The sequence below is a fragment of the Corapipo altera genome, unplaced genomic scaffold, assembly GCF_003945725.1.
Source record: "Corapipo altera isolate COAL_440 unplaced genomic scaffold, ASM394572v1 2b, whole genome shotgun sequence".
Lineage (NCBI taxonomy): Eukaryota > Metazoa > Chordata > Aves > Passeriformes > Pipridae > Corapipo > Corapipo altera.
The window spans coordinates 4,650,639-4,668,668 of record NW_020884874.1 but is presented as its reverse complement, the minus strand read 5'-3'; the positions used below and the strand labels follow the sequence as shown (position 1 = coordinate 4,668,668).

General features: G+C 33.9%; 1 protein-coding gene across 2 annotated transcripts in view; it reads left to right on the top strand.

Moving 5' to 3' along the window:
- ASCC3 (activating signal cointegrator 1 complex subunit 3) overlaps positions 1-18,030 on the top strand; it is a 266,716-nt gene that overhangs the window by 199,536 nt on the left and 49,150 nt on the right. For both annotated transcript variants that reach the window (XM_027632616.1, XM_027632609.1), the window contains exons 30-34: positions 1,331-1,473; positions 11,067-11,204; positions 11,308-11,428; positions 14,850-14,982; positions 17,511-17,636. In XM_027632616.1, the coding sequence (XP_027488417.1) occupies positions 1,331-1,473; positions 11,067-11,204; positions 11,308-11,428; positions 14,850-14,982; positions 17,511-17,636 (661 nt within the window). The remainder of the gene's footprint in view (positions 1-1,330; positions 1,474-11,066; positions 11,205-11,307; positions 11,429-14,849; positions 14,983-17,510; positions 17,637-18,030) is intronic.

Sequence of the window (18,030 nt, the reverse complement as noted above, 5' to 3'; positions counted from 1 at the left end):
CAATTTTTTATTCTTAACCAATCTGGCAAGCAGGATAGATTTAGGAAAAGCTCTCGTATTTTATTTGAACATGTTTCGGTTTGGTTACATAAGGAATATTTATTATATCAATTAAAAATAACCTCCAAAATAAATTTTGTAATGTGAACTGCTGTTGATTGTGAGGTGACATTTGTGAGGTGACTTTTTAGCTGCTTTAATTAGCCTTATGACAGAAGCAAAGTATTGATTGTGGACTAGAGACCAATCTTGACAGCTCGGATTATTTACACCTCCACAAGAGCATTGTACAAAAACACTAATGAACAATAAATCTGTCTTGGGCTATTCTGCCACACCTGTTCCTAAAGCAACAAAAATCCATTAGATGTTGGGCTTTTAAAATATATAGATATATTGGCATATATAGTTGTGAGATATAAATACACATGAATTATCCTATTTCAATAATTTCACAACTGCATAGTGTGTGTATATGCAGGAGCACATGCTGGGTAGTATTGATGAACTGGGGAACAATATGTGGAGATGGATAGTGGGAAATAGTTTTCAGAAATTAACAATACATAAATTGCTAGAATGAGAATTATATGAGAAAACACACAAATGGATTATAAGTGACTTAGAGTATTTGAAAATTCTAGGTACTACCTGTTCATTCTTCTGTGCTTGTTGATGCTAGAAAATCTGTAGAAATATGATTTATTGAAGGCTCTGTTCCCCACTTGTTTGACATGATACAGTCAAGGTTATTTTAGCATGTTCATGGCAATACTTATTCCTGGGACCATAAAAATTTGCTTGCAACCTCAAACTTCTCCATAATGGGCTGAGCAAGAAAATGGTTTTTTCAAAAGTTCTGAAACATAATTGGTTTAAATTTGTCAGACTAATTACTAAACGCAGAAAAAAAGGGTCGGGCAAAAAGCAAGTTTTTGACTTTGATGGCACTTTATCTGAGACAACGTACCCCAATAGGGTAGAAAAAACATTAACGTATTTTATATGCTGAGATAGAGAAATTCACAAGCGTTGAAGTCTAGAAAGCTTCTCTAGGTTTTGTGGTGTTTTGTTGGGTTTTTTCCTAACCAGTTCTCTTAATTAGCTTACAATGATCACTGAAGTGTCAGGGCACTTAACTCAGACTCAGCTAAGCATAATTTTATGGTCTTTGGTTCAGAGGTGGTATATGCTCATCTAAGACAAAGTATACATGTATACCTGCATGTCATCTTCAGAGAGGTCTGTCAACTATCTACATATTGCAATGGGAAACTCTTAATTTTTGTCTTTAAAGGGCCTAATTCTCAAGTTCTGTTTTCCTCAACAGCAATTCGGAGCCATTCTCCAGCCAAGCCTGTTCTTATTTTTGTGTCATCCAGACGTCAGACAAGGCTTACTGCCTTAGATCTGATAGCTTTCCTAGCCACTGAGGATGATCCCAAACAATGGCTGAAGATGGATGAAAGAGAGGTAGAATCTTTTTACCTTTATTATTGCTGCTTTGCTTCTATTTTATTGATGTTTGTTTGAAAAAATCATTCTAAAACAAGAGTCATTTGAGGGTAGGTCTTGAAAGAGCTGTGCATTGCTAAATTTCATATGTATTAAAAGTAGTGTCACCATTAAGATTATATAAGCGTCTGTGCAAGAGCTGAACGTCAGAACACGAACTCTTTTATCTTTGTTTTTTCCTGTGTATCTCTTATTGATGCTAGTTCCATTGTCCCAGACGACATATATCACATGATATAAGTCTGATACAAAGATAAGATAAAGACTAGAAGAAAGAAGGCTAGTGTTCTCTAAAGTTTACAGCTGGACATCTGTAACATACAGATATTGAGCTGGAATTTAAACCAAATCTCTTTCAGTGTTTTAGGAGAAAAATCATCCTTCTCATAAAATGCATTATGTATATGCATACATATCGGTGTGAATATATGTATATATGTATATACATGCATCTGTCCATCTATATTCATACATATATAGATAGATATACTGCAGAATGAATCATTTAATAATCATTTAGTCTTGCATATCAATTAAATAAATCGATGACATAAAAAAAGTTAAGAAAGCTTCTGCCAATAACTTTGTTATAAGAACATAAATATAGCAAAGTTTTTGTTCTTTTTCAAACAGTATAATCTTTAATTACATTTTCTCGTATTGTTTGTTCAAAAAGTCATTCCTTTGTCTATTACAAAACATGGCTGATGGTGAAATGATAACTATTCAATATTCTCTTTTATCTGCATTTTTCAAATGGTATACCATACTATATTTGATCCGCTCAGTTTGGCACCTGCTCTGAATACAGTATTATTTGTTTCCTTCTGAATTGATGGTCCTGATTATAGTATATCATTGCTTCAAAACAGGTTTTTTTGGTTAATATTCAGATTTTCTAGATTTTGAAAATTAGCTTTTTCTAATGGTAGCAAATCTTCTACTAGGAATTTCTGTGATAATTTAGGGCTAAAACACAGCAAAATGCAGGAATCATAAATAAAAGATCCAAACTGATTACTGTATGAATATTTATGTATCGACGGTTTTATGAACGGTTATATGATTGTATACCAACTTTATGTGCCAAAAAGTATAGGTTACTAAATTAAGTGTTTGTTTGCTTTTTGAAAAAAAAATAAAATGTGATTTTTTCAGAGATAAAGCACAACATCTGTGTCCTTCCCGTTTTGGATGGATTTTAAAATAGAAAATGGCTGTCTTGGATGATAAACCACTAGTACTAAAGCATATCTCATCTGATGCTGCTTTTCTAGCTGTATAACCTCTATTTAATGTTTTCTTGAGCCTAACAGAAACATTTCATATCCAAATTATTACTATTTAGTTGAGTACTCTAGTAGCTTGTGCTGGTTTACTGCAGTAATCTCACCTACAATTAGAATATGCAATGTGCTTTCCCTAAACAACTTACATTAATATGAGTAGTTTCCCCATGTCCTGGGAGCCACTACTGTCCTGAAAAGAACTATAACTGAAACTTCTTCACTTGCTGGAAAAGGCTTTTCTATTAAGAGTCTTTGAATTTCATGTTTCAGAATAAGGTTTTGAAATAGCAGCCAACAAGGACAAGCAGACTTTGCATTTATTAGTTTAATGACATTTGCATATGATTTGTATTTGAATTAATAAGCTGAGTGTTTGGAGCATGAGATACCTACCAAGTTACTCAGTTCTGATTACGTAAATGTAAAAGACGGAGGATTAGTTGTTATATCTTACCACTATTATGCAGAACACAATTCTGTTTGAAGTACCCACAATTTCAAGTGGACATTTGTTTAGGTAATTATGGAACTAGTTTGTAGTTTTGTATTTTAAATGAGAATGATTAGCCTGAGTTTCATGTGACATTGAAGCACAGGACAAAACTATAGCAGTGCTACATATATAGTGTATATCCTGCCTAATTCTTTAATTTCTAATAATTTAAATGTTTTTATATTTAAAAATTTTAACTCCAAGTTATATTACAGTCAGACTTAGACTAGGTGAAACAGACAAAATTCTCTCCTATTGCTGTAACATTTTAAAGTATGAAAAATAGAACTAGCAAATACTTTATAGTAGGTATTCTATGTCTTAATCCCTTGCCCAAATATTTCAAGTTTCTCAATTCCATATGGAATAAAAACGGACCAGTTAGAAGAACTAAATTGTTGTTGCCTTTAAACAATTTTTTTTCATGTCCATCTTTTACATTTGTTTTTTTGCCAACCACTGTTTTTTAGAGGAACGTACAGACAAATTACTTTATTTTCAAAATATTTGTAATTGTTAATTGTGAAGTAGGTTGAGATGTAAGAGATTTTTTCATGAGTGTATACAAAGTTAACAAGCTTTACAACAGACCTTGGCACTTTTTCTTCAGTCAGCCTTATCCATATAATTTTGGCTGACATAAGATTTTTGAGAACTCATTCATTAGTTTTGTTCAATGATGTAATTGGTTTTGCTACACAGTGGCTTAAAGTTAGGCTATGTTTGTATTAGCTTCCCAGTGGGTAGACTTCATAAGGCTTCTTAGAATGTTGTAAACAATGCCATACATAATAACGTCTAGAGGACTGATATTGAGGTAGACACAGATTCTTACAGCCATTAAAAGTGTTTCTTCTGTGTTACCCTACTTGGCAGCTTTTCTGTGATGGTATCAGAGAGATTCAGACCTTGTGTGGAAGAGACTGGAGTAGGGCAGAGATCGATACTGGGTCTTTGTTACCTTAGTTGTTACCAGTATTGGATCTTTGTTTATCATCATCTTTGTTTGCCATCATCTTAGCTTCCCTGATCTTCTCTGTAGAGGTTCTCCTTGTAGTGGTAGTGCCTAACCAGGCTCTCATTTGCAGCTTGTGACCAATTCAGTTCACAAAACTCCAGACTGCTGCTTTCACAGTACTCTCAGATAACAGGCAAATCCACCTCCATGTCTGCGACTCGGCTCCGAGTTTCAAATTCAGGCAATATATCAATCAATTATATTTCAAATTACATGAACTTGCATGAAACTTCTGCAATACATATTTGTATATATAAGTGACATACAGAAACAAGCCTTCAACCACTGCCACCAAAGCAGGTAACAGCATGCCTGGATCATGGAGGAATCATAAAAGATGTTCTTTCCCTCAAAGGAGTCAGTAGTCTAACAGGTGCAACTGAATTATAGTCAAGAAGGAATTTTGTTATATATCCATCTACTGAAAAATATATGTTATAGGCAGCTCCGTTAGGTTTTGGGGATGGTTCTTCCTGGATGCTGTCCTTGAATTTGATGTCTGGTGTGCAGTTTCTGGCTCATACCCATTGTGGTATTAAGAAAGTTGAAAGGTATTCAGAAGGTTGAGACAGCAGTCGGTCTTCATAATACTGAGCAGTACTCGATGAAAATTGCTGTTTCCAATACTGATCAGTTTTCCAGTTCCACTGGACCTGTTGCTGCACTACAATAGTTAGGTTTGTTTAATATATTCTATGCAACTAAGTTTCGGGTGATGTGCATGTTTTTTGTGAATAAATGTCCTCTCAAGTACCTCAGGTACTATATATACCTTAGTCGGACCAAGGAAGCTTCCAGTGATGTTGCAATACCCTACTTGCCAGGATTTGTAGATGATACTTCAAAGCTCTTTCCAACATTTTCCAACTGCACATGCAGACACTCTTCAGGATTTAAGGGAAACTGCCACAGTTTGACCAGAGTGTAAGTGGGCAGTCTCTTGAAGAAGAAAGAATAGTTACCTATCTTAAAGCCTTAGAAATGTTTTTTAATTTTTCTGTAAGGTTCATGGTCAATACACGTTCCAAAATGAGCTCTCTGTCCCTCTTACAATATCCAGCAGAGTTTATTTTTCACCAAAGAGTGAAGAAGCAGCAACAGAAGATACCTTCCTTGCCATCCACAGTAGTAGCAAGGACTCTTCATTAGACATCACTCTCTAAAGATTGTTTTGGTTATACTTATGAGGCACAGATGCATCATGACAGAAATGTGAATGGGCAGTTCATCTCAAAGAGAAGACTTCACCTGTAAATAGAGTAGTTCTTCATTTCTTTTTCTTGTTCACTGATGCCAAGATGCCCATGGAAAAAGAAAACCTTATGCTTACCTTGCTTTTTTGTATAATCATTAGATGATTATACACATATCCTTGCTAAAATTCTAATTTGCAGTTGTCAGCCAGGACTGTCATGTTCAAGCTTGTGACCCATAACTTATCTTGTTAAAAGGGACGATAGCTCACATTATGCTTTTGGAAACAGACAGTGCCACCAGTTTGTAATGGTAAGCTTGAGTAAGATGAGTTATACTGTTCTACATTGGGGGCTGACTAAAGAGGAACAAGTCCTTCTCTGTCAGAAATTGCATCTACATCTGTGGTGGTGGAAAATGTTGCAATCTTTTTACAACGTAATTTATTAGAATCAACTTTTCAGTTTATTTATTTTTCTCTAATGTTTTTACAGCTTTTTGTTTTAACCCAAAACAAAAGTACAAAGTAGTATTTATGGTTTATTGTTTGAAGTTAGAATGCAGTTCTCACCAGCAGACAAGCAGGGTGTTTTCTTACTTATTTGGTGGGGTTCTTTTAAAAATTTATTTCCTATCCAGATGCTTGGGGGGTTATTTCTTTATTTATTTATTTATAGTATTTACAGTACAAGGAGGGAGAAAAACTGTATCAATGTATATAGTTTTAACTTTAACCACAAAGATTTTTGCATTCTGCTTTGTGCATCATTTTGCCATCTGCATCCTGTTAAGACTGTTCTTTATGAAACCTCTAGAAATAACCAATATCCTTTAGCGCAAACATACCTACAATAATATTCAATAGCATCCATATCAGGCAATAGTTAGCTTCCACTGAATTCAAGAGCCCTTGAATGAAGGACATTCATTGACTCCAAAAGAATGAATCAGACCCATACTGATTTTGCCATTTTAGTCACGTGAGTGTGTAAACATGTGTGCACTACTTATGGATTTGTATATGTGTTTGTACACTATGTGGATATATGCATAGACATATACATGAAAGTGAATTAAATTTTACCAATAGTTCTGGTTTGCATTGCTAATAAAAACAAACAAACCAAGCCAAAACCAACAAAAAAATCCCAAGAATTGTTGGAAAGAAAAAAGATGACTTCTCGTTCTCTGACCTTTAAATCAAAAAGCCTGTTATCTCCATGTTAATGTTCTGAGGTAATGTTGTGCTGTAAAACAGGAATAGAAGAATCTGGTCTGTGTCATTTGTGTCATTGCTGTCATTTAGATGAGACTTTCAGTGTTAATTGTTTTAATATATTATTATGTTTTAATGTATTATTATGTAGTATTAATATATGTTTTAATAATATAGCTCAACTGTTTAAACCTTGTTTGAAAATGTTTCTTCAGTAATCTTATTTGAGTTGGTTTAGGCATCTTGTTCTGTGTGGGAGAGTTCTGAAGTATAAGCCAACTCTTCATCAAAAATAATTTTCTAAGATGTTATTTTTTTCTGCATTTAAAGATCAGGAGGGTACCCAAGAATGATTTCTAAATGTTTCACTCATTATAGAAGTTCAGCTTCCTTCTACAAGATGTTGGTTTTATGACACAAAAGTGTGTCATAAAAATTAACATTTAGTTATAACAAGGAGATGGTTTTATTTCACTTAACATCTGTAGCAGATGTGAAATATGTAATTATTTTTGTAAAAGACTTCATAACTTTCACGATTCCTTTGTTTGGCACATCTTTCTTCTATTGGGCATTTTAGACAATTGATAAGCATTATTCAGTGGCATATGGTCTGAGTCTGACGTGCTTTGAAAAGAGTAGAGAGTACTAATAATGAGAATTCTGTGAAAATGGGAAAACCAGCACAACAGATATGCTTTGAGAAAGTATGGGTTTTTAGCATCTTGAAACAATATATCACACTCAAAGGGACAGAATTGGGCTGCACAATCTGTTAGCTCATTCTTGTCCAATCTGGTCTCCTCCTTTCTTTTGGAGCCAGCATTGTCATCAACTTGCTGAATTATACTCTGACTGGAATGTATTTCAGGCACAGGGTAATGTATCTGCTTAAATGGAATCCTATCTTTCTACAAAAGCTTTTTAAGTATAATAAATTTAAAATATATAAAAAAAAGTTCTATTAGCTTAAAGTAAATGGTTCAACAGTTTACATATGTGCAGGAACAAAGAAAATGACTACTTAGTAGTTTGAGAAAAATCTAGCTTGTTCAGAAATTAGAATAGAAAATATGGAAATATAGTTTACTTTTTAGAATAGATATTTTGCAATGCTACTAGAGTCCCGAATTGGTTTTCAAATGGTTTTTTTATTAAAAGGCAGATTCCTTATCAATCTAATATTAGGAAAGCACAGGAAATATTTTTGGTTTTTTATCAAAAAAATCTGTGAAGGATAGCAAAACCTTTCAGTGTGGGCCCAATCCTACCTGTCTTGGAGTCCAGGGAAAAATCCCTCCTTGCACTGAGTTCCCTGCATTGGTGTTGTACGGGGGAGGGGGGCAGGGTATGTCAGTACTGTGCATATTTCCTTATGTTATTTTAATATACTTATTTTCTGTTATTAAAATATATTTTCTTTACCCTTCTATGAGTAAAACAACATTACAGTTGTTTTCAGAAAAATAAATAATAATTTAGTTATAAGAATGCAGAAATATTAGATTTGTTTTGAAGTCACAGTGCTTTGTCTGTTTCTGGTTAATGAACCTATTAATTGTGTCATTATTTCCTAATAGAAAGTTATAACGTTCTTACACTACATTGACCTAAGATAGTTATATTTTTAAATAAATTGTCCTGAGAATTTTAAGCCTTGGATTGCGCCTGTGGGTAAAAGAGTTATGTTTATTACAATGATTTATATGAAAGTAAGGGGTCAGCTAAAAATTACTAGGATTCCCTGCTGCTAAAATGACAGGATAGTAGTACATGCGCCAGCTCTCCTGCTAAGGGTTCTTTAGTTTTCCTGTGGTAAATTACACTGCTTTGCAGGTATGACTAACAGCACCACAGGCCACCGCTGTAATACAAGTCAGAGGGGAAAAAAATAACCGCCACTGATTGTAAAAGCAAGAAGAACATCTTTGAATAAATTCCCAGCAGTGCGAATTTAGGATGTTTTATGCTGGCAACTATATGGCAAAAAGGCTTATCTCAGGTTCTGTACTGAAAATTACTCACCCTGTAAAACTGCATGTGCTGAAGGAGCAGTCTAATCACTATAGACTAATCCAAATCAGCTAATTTGATCCCTGTACTGCTCTAGAGGAAAAGGGAGTTTAGATTCATTATTTTCCCAATATCACATTCTGCTGATGTGAATAATGGAATAAATGTCATTGGAATTGGCTTCTTCCATTACATTAAAGACATAACTATCATGAGGTGCTGATTCTTGACGGGGAGAAGAAAAATTAATTCAGCAATCTTTTACCAATTTTTGAATGCAGAAATTGAGTAAAATGTAAATGCATTCTTCTTGTTCTGTTTTGTTTATTTTTCAGATATTTACCAGTTTTGTTTTCTATTTTTTCATCTTAATATCCTGCCAAATATATACATATAGCCATTATTTCTCAAAGTATCTATTTAGGCATGGGGAGCCTATGCAGTACTAGTACCACTCCATAAATCCATAGCACAGAAAACATTAATGAGTTCGATAATATTTTTAGTATTGTATGTTGATGGTCATAATTGTAGAGAAAATGGTATATGTGTTCTCATTAGCTGTTTTTTAGTCTTAGAAGCAAAACTCTTTAGGATGGGTCATAATTCATGTTGTCCACACTGCAGTCACGTCTACATGTTGACTAGGAAAATCAAAGGTTTGCTGATTTTATCTTGATAGATAAACTTTATCCTTTAACATATCCTCCTTTCATTCAGCTCTTTACTCTTTTCAAAGTTTAAGAGCTTCCATTGACAGGTCAAATTGATTGATCTGTCAAAACTTGAACGTGGTGATTTTTTTCAGTTGGGTTCTCTGTTACTTCCACTTCTTTGTGGTTCTGTTAGTCAATACTACTTCAACAAATAGACTTTTTAAATAGTTTGTAATTTGCTCTTCCTAACAAAATTGATTGATTTACAAAATCCATATTGTTTGTTCGGTTTTTTGTTTTAAAATCCTCTATATGGACTGTTACATTCTCCACCTTTTTTATACCTCTTAAGGATTCTTTGTATAGTAGTAGTAACATCTTACGTGAGTTTAGATATATGAATAATTTTATTCACATTAGGGTCTGAGAATTATAAAACCCAGGAAATATTTAGAGAGGGTACAGTTTTTAACATCAGAACTGCAACACCTCAGAGTCCAAAGTAGAAATGAAGATATCACTGCAGTCAAGCAAGTATCATATTTTGGTACTTTGGGATACTCAGTCCAAGATGAGACTGAACACTGTGTCCAAATTTTTCAGTTACCCTGACTAATTTGTTCTGCACTACTATTTTTTCTCTAACCTTGACTATACCTCCTATGTTAACCATGAATGATGCTGCCCATAAGTATGCAATATCATCATGCCACTGCTGGTGGCACCAGGAAACCACTAATAAGAGCATAAATTTTAAAGTTCCTGGCTATAATTAAATTAAAATCACATAAAATAATAAACAGCCTTAGAAATGAAACAATCAAAGGAATATTGAGGGATAAAATCACTAAACAAGACAGTTTTGTTCATTATTACTGAGAGGCTTTTCATAGAGGTCATCTACAGAAATAAATAAGTTTATTATCAAATTTACTACTTAAAAATTAAGGCAAAAAAGATAGTTAAAACGATAGTACTTAAAATGATTCCAAGTAGTCATCGACATGAGATTTGAAAAATTAGAAATAGTAATAAAAATAGCTTTTGTCTGGACTTCTAAAAGTTTTAAATGAATACAATAAATGCTGGGTTTCACTACAGGGTTTGAGTCTATAAATTACAAACTCATACTCAAAAAAAATCAAAATTAATTTACATTTCAGCATGTGAAAAAACCCTTTCTTGTAAATAATAACTGCAAAATTATCAAACTGAAGAACTATGTCTGTCTTTTCAAAGGGATTAAAGAGAGCCAAATTTATTATGTTACTGGTTGCAGGGATTTGCTATGTTTTTATACCAGTTCTAACCCCTTTGATACTAGGGATTGCATTAAACAAACACAGAACAGAATGCACAGCATTTGCCAGACCTGTCAGGATATTTTCAGCATTTTCATTTCCTTGTCTGTGTTACTTAGCATGTCAATAAAGTCATGTGCATTTCCTATTCCCCCCTTATCATTAATATAAGTATTTTATTTTTTTAGACTAGAACCAGACTTCTCAGAGACTGAAGAAGGCTCTGTTTTCCTGTTTGTATAAACAGCACTGAGCAAATTATCCTTACTGGAAAAAAAAAAAAAAAAAGGAAAAAAAATAACGACAATCCTAAAAGTTTAAAATTTCTGGGTAATCTGTTTTAAAACATGAAATTATTCTTTCTGTTACAGATGAATGACGTTATAGTGACAGTTAGAGATTCAAATCTGAAGCTGACACTTGCTTTTGGAATAGGCATGCACCACGCGGGTCTGCATGAAAGGGACAGAAAAACTGTGGAAGAACTGTTTGTGAACTGCAAAATCCAGGTACATGTGTTCTTTTTGAATCCTACCATAATGAGTTTTACATGGAATTTTAAAAGTTGGCTTTTTGTTACATAGACTTCATTAATCTTTCTTTCTGTCTTAGGTTCTTATTGCCACAAGCACATTAGCTTGGGGTGTAAATTTTCCAGCTCATTTAGTAATTGTTAAAGGAACAGAATACTATGATGGAAAAACAAGGCGTTACGTGGATTATCCCATTACAGGTACTGACATAAATTATGGAAATGTTCCTATGTTGAAATGTATTTTAATCATGTGCAAATGATCTGAATTGTTTAGTAACTGATCACTGAAAATACCTAATCTGGGTACAAACTAGGAGAGATGAGGAAAAGATTTCTTTGTTTAATGCAAGTTGTAAGAGAACTCTTGAGATTTTATGTAATAATGAAAATGTTTCTGTTTTGCAAATCTTTTTTAATGCTCAATTCCTTTAATGTGTATCATCCAAAATAGACATTAAGCAATTAAAGAGACAATTTAGCTATGTAGTTAGTTGTATAAAAGGAAGTTTTCATGCCTGCAATTTTTTTTTTCATTTTTTAAACCTTTTCTAAATAGAAACAAATTTCCAACCGTAAACTTAGCCGTGGTTTAAAACACAACAGTTGAATCACACATGTATGAGAAAATAAAGTGTTTACACAGTCACTTGACAGTAAATGAAAAACCTTAACTAGTCTAGTATGTTCACTGATGTAAGGAATACTTCAGAAATAAGCAGCTAAATTAAATATTTGGATTTCGATCTTGACACAGACTTTTATTGCTTTCTGGCTCTGGTAAATTCATGTTCTGCAGTGTTTTCAACTAGCCTTAGAAAGTTAACCATGGAAGAACTTCTTTCAAAGTTCAGACAGGGAGAGTATTTGTCTGGATGGTGCTAAACTTGAAGAATGAAGACAAGCTAAATTTATTCCAGGTTTCCTGTTCTGTTTTCCCTTTCTCTTTTCACAAGAGAAAGTTTATTATTAAATAATCCTATGCTACACTAGTGATGTATACACCTAAGGATAATCCACATATTATTTCTAAAGTAAATAGAGAGCTTGCATCTTTTTAGCAATACAGTGTCTTTTCACCCGTGCACTCTTTTTCAGTAAGAGGAGTTAGTAATGAAAAAAAGCTCAAACTGAAAATACTACACAGGTTACTTCTTCAAGTAACCCATCATAGAGCTTAATTTAGTGGTTAGTGCTCTGCAGGAAACTTGGGATCAATTTCCAGACCAACTGTCTTGTTCAGAGATTCTGGTATGACCTGGGAGTTTATCCATGCACACTTGTATTCTGTGACAGGCTTTGGCTGATGTAACTTCGTAGAAATAGTCTTGGCAGCAAAGTAATATCTTGCTTGTGCCGACTAGAAGACCAGTGATGACTGACTTTATTGCTGAATGAGGAAAAGAGTCAAAGAAAGAAATCAACTGAAACTTTAAATTTTATGTTGAATCTGTGGGACTGTCAGAAATCAGTAATAGAGAAAATAATGTACTTTAAAGAAATCAGAGACTCAATAAGCATTGGAGACTTTCTATGCTGTTTTAGAAACCTGTTGTACAGGTACTCACAAAGGCTTTAGAGAATGCTGATACTTTTACTCTTTATTGCCTTTTTCAATTCAGGCAACTTCAACACTGGGAATTCAATTCCTGCTTTTTCAATAAGACTTGGGATGGGGGAGGGAGTGGATGGAATACCACCATCTGTGATGGAAGCATTCAGATTTTGTTGTCTGCACTGCAACAGAAAATGCAGATTCCTTACTTTATGAAGAAACATGTGGTGTTGTTTGCCTAAAGCAGTTTTATTTTTAACTTTCTAGAGAATATTTGTGCATCTGGAATTTTTGTGGATAGGTAGCACAGTTTTGCAGCAGCAATAAAATGAAATGTAATTAATTTCTTTCTGAAATACTTCCAAAAATTTCCCAATACTGTCTTTAATGCTGCCCTCAAGTTATGCCTTTGCTGTTCCATCGTGGTATTACTTGGTTTTCCCTACCAAAGTTACCTTTCTGTATCAGGAATGCATTTGGCTCCAAGGAAGCAGCTGAGGGCAGAATGAATCACTGTGGAGTGTTCAGTAATTTCAAAATAAGCAAGAATGCTTCTTTGAGTGAAGTCAGAGGTTTTGGGGAGGGCCTTTTCTCTGTTACCAGACATTTATTTAGTCAGCCAGTTGGATCATATTTAACATTTCAGGAGTTTAGTCCAGTGATTAAAAGCAGTCAAGGAACATAAAGTCAGTAAAGAAAATATTGGGTTTGTATAATTACATAGTGGATATTGGCAAAAACAATTTCCTGATGCTTTTTAGCAGATCCATTTGCTATATGGTATTATGCACAATTTAATTTACCACATTAAAGTCATTTCATCACCCTCCTGTGCATACACCTGTTCAGAAGCAGCAGATTTAAATAGTTTCATTTTTACATTTTAATGTCACTCCTAAACTAACAAAGGGAATATACTGATAAAAAACATTGCTGTCTATATAGCTTGTCAGTACACAAGTGAAAACATGTTACTAAAAACTCACCACTGGGTGTCTATTTCTCCTATAATGGTCCACTGATGTATCTCATTATCTCTGGATTTTCTTTACCCAGCTGAGCTTTGGGCCAAAAGCTTATTGATTCTGAACTCAAAGAAATCTCTTTTCAAAATGCCCAGTACCGCAAGCCACATGTTGGGCAGGTATGGTAGAGCTCATAGAGAATAAACAAAACATAAAAAAGTTTTAAAATAAAGATGTAAAACTTACTTAGGAATTGCTTTCCATTGTTTCTTCTAAGTTAAACAGCAGTTGGAGGTACCAGAAAGGAATCAGAGCTCTGTTGAACAGGACACAAAACAGCATGTGCAGATGCACTTCTCAGATAAGACACAAACAAATGATAAGCATACTTATCTTAGTGGGCAGCTAGCAAGTTGAGCATGTTTTGCATAAACTAGTATTTTCAATGTTCATAAAAGTCATTAACTAGTATGTGCAAGTAATGGTGTGTAGGCAGAGTAGTAGAGGTAAGCTTTAGGTGTACCAGCTTGTAAATTTGTATATTGTGATCTGATATAGGGACAACACAGGATATGAAACCATCTCTAATCCTGTGCTATTAACTAATATAACTTGTCATGAAATTTGAGTGGTAAATAACATCACTTTCAGGAATTAGATATTGCCTTTAGCATTTTATCTCTCAAATACTCAAAACCTAGGAAATCGTATCTAGCAGAAAGCTTATATGAGAAACTTGTATAAATGTGAAGTCAAATATTTGAAAATTGGAAAATAATACACAGTTGTCATTGTTGCCTTCATGAGTTCTCTTACTCATCATCTTTATTGCATATGACCAAATGAGGGACAGATGGAAGGAGAGTAGATGAAATTTGTATTAGACATAAGCTTGGATTCTGTTGCAGTGGTGGTCTTTAAGTATGCAGGAAGATAAGTCTCTGCCAGAAAGAAGTTCATCATAAAGTTATATGAGATAAAAAAAAAAAAAACCACAAAAAAACCCCAAAAATCCTGTGTTGTATATTATACAGACATAAATACGTTTATTTATGCATCCAAGCAAATACATTTGGTTTATACATTGTTGTCTCTTTGGCAGATGTACTTCAGATGATGGGACGTGCTGGCAGACCACAGTTTGATGACCAAGGAAAAGCTGTAATTCTAGTTCATGATATTAAGAAAGACTTCTACAAAAAATTCCTTTATGAACCTTTCCCAGTGGAATCAAGGTAAAGATAAAGCAAATACTACAAATGAGGGACAGAGGAAATGGAAACAAAATTTCTGTGCTGGAAAACTCCTACATATTGGAGTCAAGAGGAAGATCATTTTCAAAAAAATATTACCCATCTTTACCCATCTTTTTTCCCTGAGTTTTCAAGCATTGTTGAGCTCTTCAGTCCATTCCCAAATAATACTACAGATACCTCTCTGGTTCCAGGTGTTGTCTCAGACATGTAAATGAGAACACAAACTGTTTTCAAGGGCAGGGTTTAGGACAACTATACGTGATTATCAGAGCCCTCTTTGAAATTCTGTGACAAATTCTTAATAGCAAAAAGTAGGTGAGTTTCTAACACTTTTTACCTAGAGTACTTGTATCATTATAGATACTACATTCTTCAAAATTTCACAAGTTCAACGAGAAATCTACATGGTGTAAACTGTTACTAATAGACCTTCAACATATCTTTCCTTTCAAAATTGCAACATTTTTGTCAGAAATGTAGAAACACTACCTTTTTGCAGCCTCTCTGAACTTAGTTTGCTGTCTGGCGTAATGTAATTTGTGCCTTGGTTTTCATATTTTTAATATTCTTAGTTGTTCAACTAGAAGCCCAACTCCTGTAGATGCATGTTTCATGGAGGAATTCTCAGACATCTGATAAAGCATGAACATTACTGAAAGCTTTTCTCAATGATGAAGAAGTATTGTTCTCCTAAGGAAACTTCATCCCTCAACATAAGCAATAATGGGAGCTTTATTCTGCTCAGGAAATTTGTAGGAGCTTGTGAGTGCAATCCACCTATGAAATGTAGTTGAAATGGACTGGTGTATTTGAAAATTAACTTCTGTGGTGCGCAGACAGACGCATAATTTTTTCAAACAGAAAATGTGCAGACATACATTTCATTTTCTTAGGAAACCACACTTTTTTAACATAGAAATTTCATTTAGCACAAAAGGCTAGGAGTTGCACGTCTTCAAAATGATAGCAAATAAGTCAAAAGAGTGGTGTGATTAAAATATTGATGATATATCCAGACTGCATGACACTAGCATAAACTAAGAAATATCTCTGTTCATTGGTAAGTGATGTTTCTAAATAAAGAAATCATATCTTCAATATAACAGTAGTAATCACACCTTTTTCCTGTTTGGAAGACTATAAATATTCTGTGTTTCTGGTAGCTCATTTTGTGTTTATATATTTACTTTGGAACTTGATATATTCCATCTTTTGCTATAAAGAAAGAATATTTGATAACCTTTCAGATGAAGATTCACATATTAATAACAATGTCCCTAAGTTCTGTGTAGGTTGCGAACCAATTAACTTAGATTTGTCTCGGTCACTTTTATGATCAAGTATTTGAAGAGGCTTCATGTCTTCAAAGAGAAACTATCTGAGTGTTTTGGAGGGGTTTTAGTTTGGAATGCTTTCCTATCGGTTCTGCCAAAGAGCAGATTTATCAGCTTTGTATAGTATTTCCAATTCGTAAAATTAAACTTCATATTTTTTTAATTAAAGTTTTTCATAAAGCCATTATCTATGTATTAGTTGTAAGACTTGAGTACTCAAGTCATATAACAGGCCTTGTGCTCTCCCTGATCATGGGCCTGAAACACCACACATTATAAACAAAAGAAAAAGCACTCATTATTGTGGAATTGGATCATCTGTCCAGTTTCTGTTGGACAATCTGTGTAGAACACCTGCAGTTCTGACCTTTAGAAGCATTCAGTCAGCAGTATAGAGCAGTAAAACAGCTACTCAAGCCAAATTATTCTTTACTTTTAGCAAGAGGAAAAGAACATTGGGAAAAGAAAAAGGATTATAATATGAGAAAAATTAGATTGAACCTTAAGGATATTTGCAATTCTCTGATTGAACTCTAGCCAGGCATGATCTCATTAGATACCCTAATGGAGGTCTTTGTTCCATTTAATGACACAGTATTTTATTTTTTAAGAATGACTTTAACTGCTTTTGTTCTTCTGTGTTTTTGAGTTTAGATCTTTCTCAGTAAAAGTAGCTGCTCTTCTTTTTTTCTTTTTTTTTTAACATTGGATGAAGATGAGGCAAAATCTGGGGAAAGCAGTTTTGATGTAATTTTAATAACCCTCAAGTATTTGTCGAGTATTAGCTAAGCTATTGCCACTGTTTCATTTCCTGTTTGTCTTTCCAGATGATTCTCTATTGGATTAAACCAACATGATCATATGGTCAACATACAATATTCACAAGTTACCACTGAGTAGCTCCATCTGAATACATTCCATGAATGACTTAAACTTGTGCATTCTTGGTCCAATCAAAAAATAATTTGAGCTTCATTCCAGTATCATGTAAAGGAGATGACTGGCCTTGCAATTACATTCCCCCTTCTTCCCCTGTTCTCTTTTACCAGAAGATAAATATATAGTATTTTCAGATTAAAAGTAATAAACCTTTTAATGGACAACTCTACGAAATATATTACCTGTCTTTGTGATTGTAAAGTCAGCTAAGTCCTCTTGTTTCCTGTTCTTCAGCTTGTTAGAAGTGCTGGCTGACCACTTGAATGCTGAAATTGCTGCTGGAACTATTACATCTAAGCAGGATGCAATGGATTATATCACCTGGACTTACTTCTTCCGTCGACTTATAATGAACCCAAGGTGAGTATACAATACAAATGCAATTTATTCTCAAGGTAACTTCAGGTTAGAGTTGACACAAAGGTGATCCGTCTGCTGTTGGAGCCTAGAATACTTAGCAGTCTCCAGTGTAGGAGCATTACTGGCCCACACATGGAATAAATCTTTGTGTGCACATTTTTTTACAATTTTTTCTCTAAATATAAATGCATTTTTTGGAAGATAACTTTACAGCTTGGTGACAACTATAAAATAGCCTTATTGAGCGGACTACATCAGGATCTCTAAAATAAAATTCCAGATTATCACATTCTTTCAGATATTGTATTTATAATGCAATTCTTTTTTTTTTAGCTCCCACATTGATATGTTCTGCCCAGTTTTCTTTAGAAAATTTATTAAGACTTGGACTTTC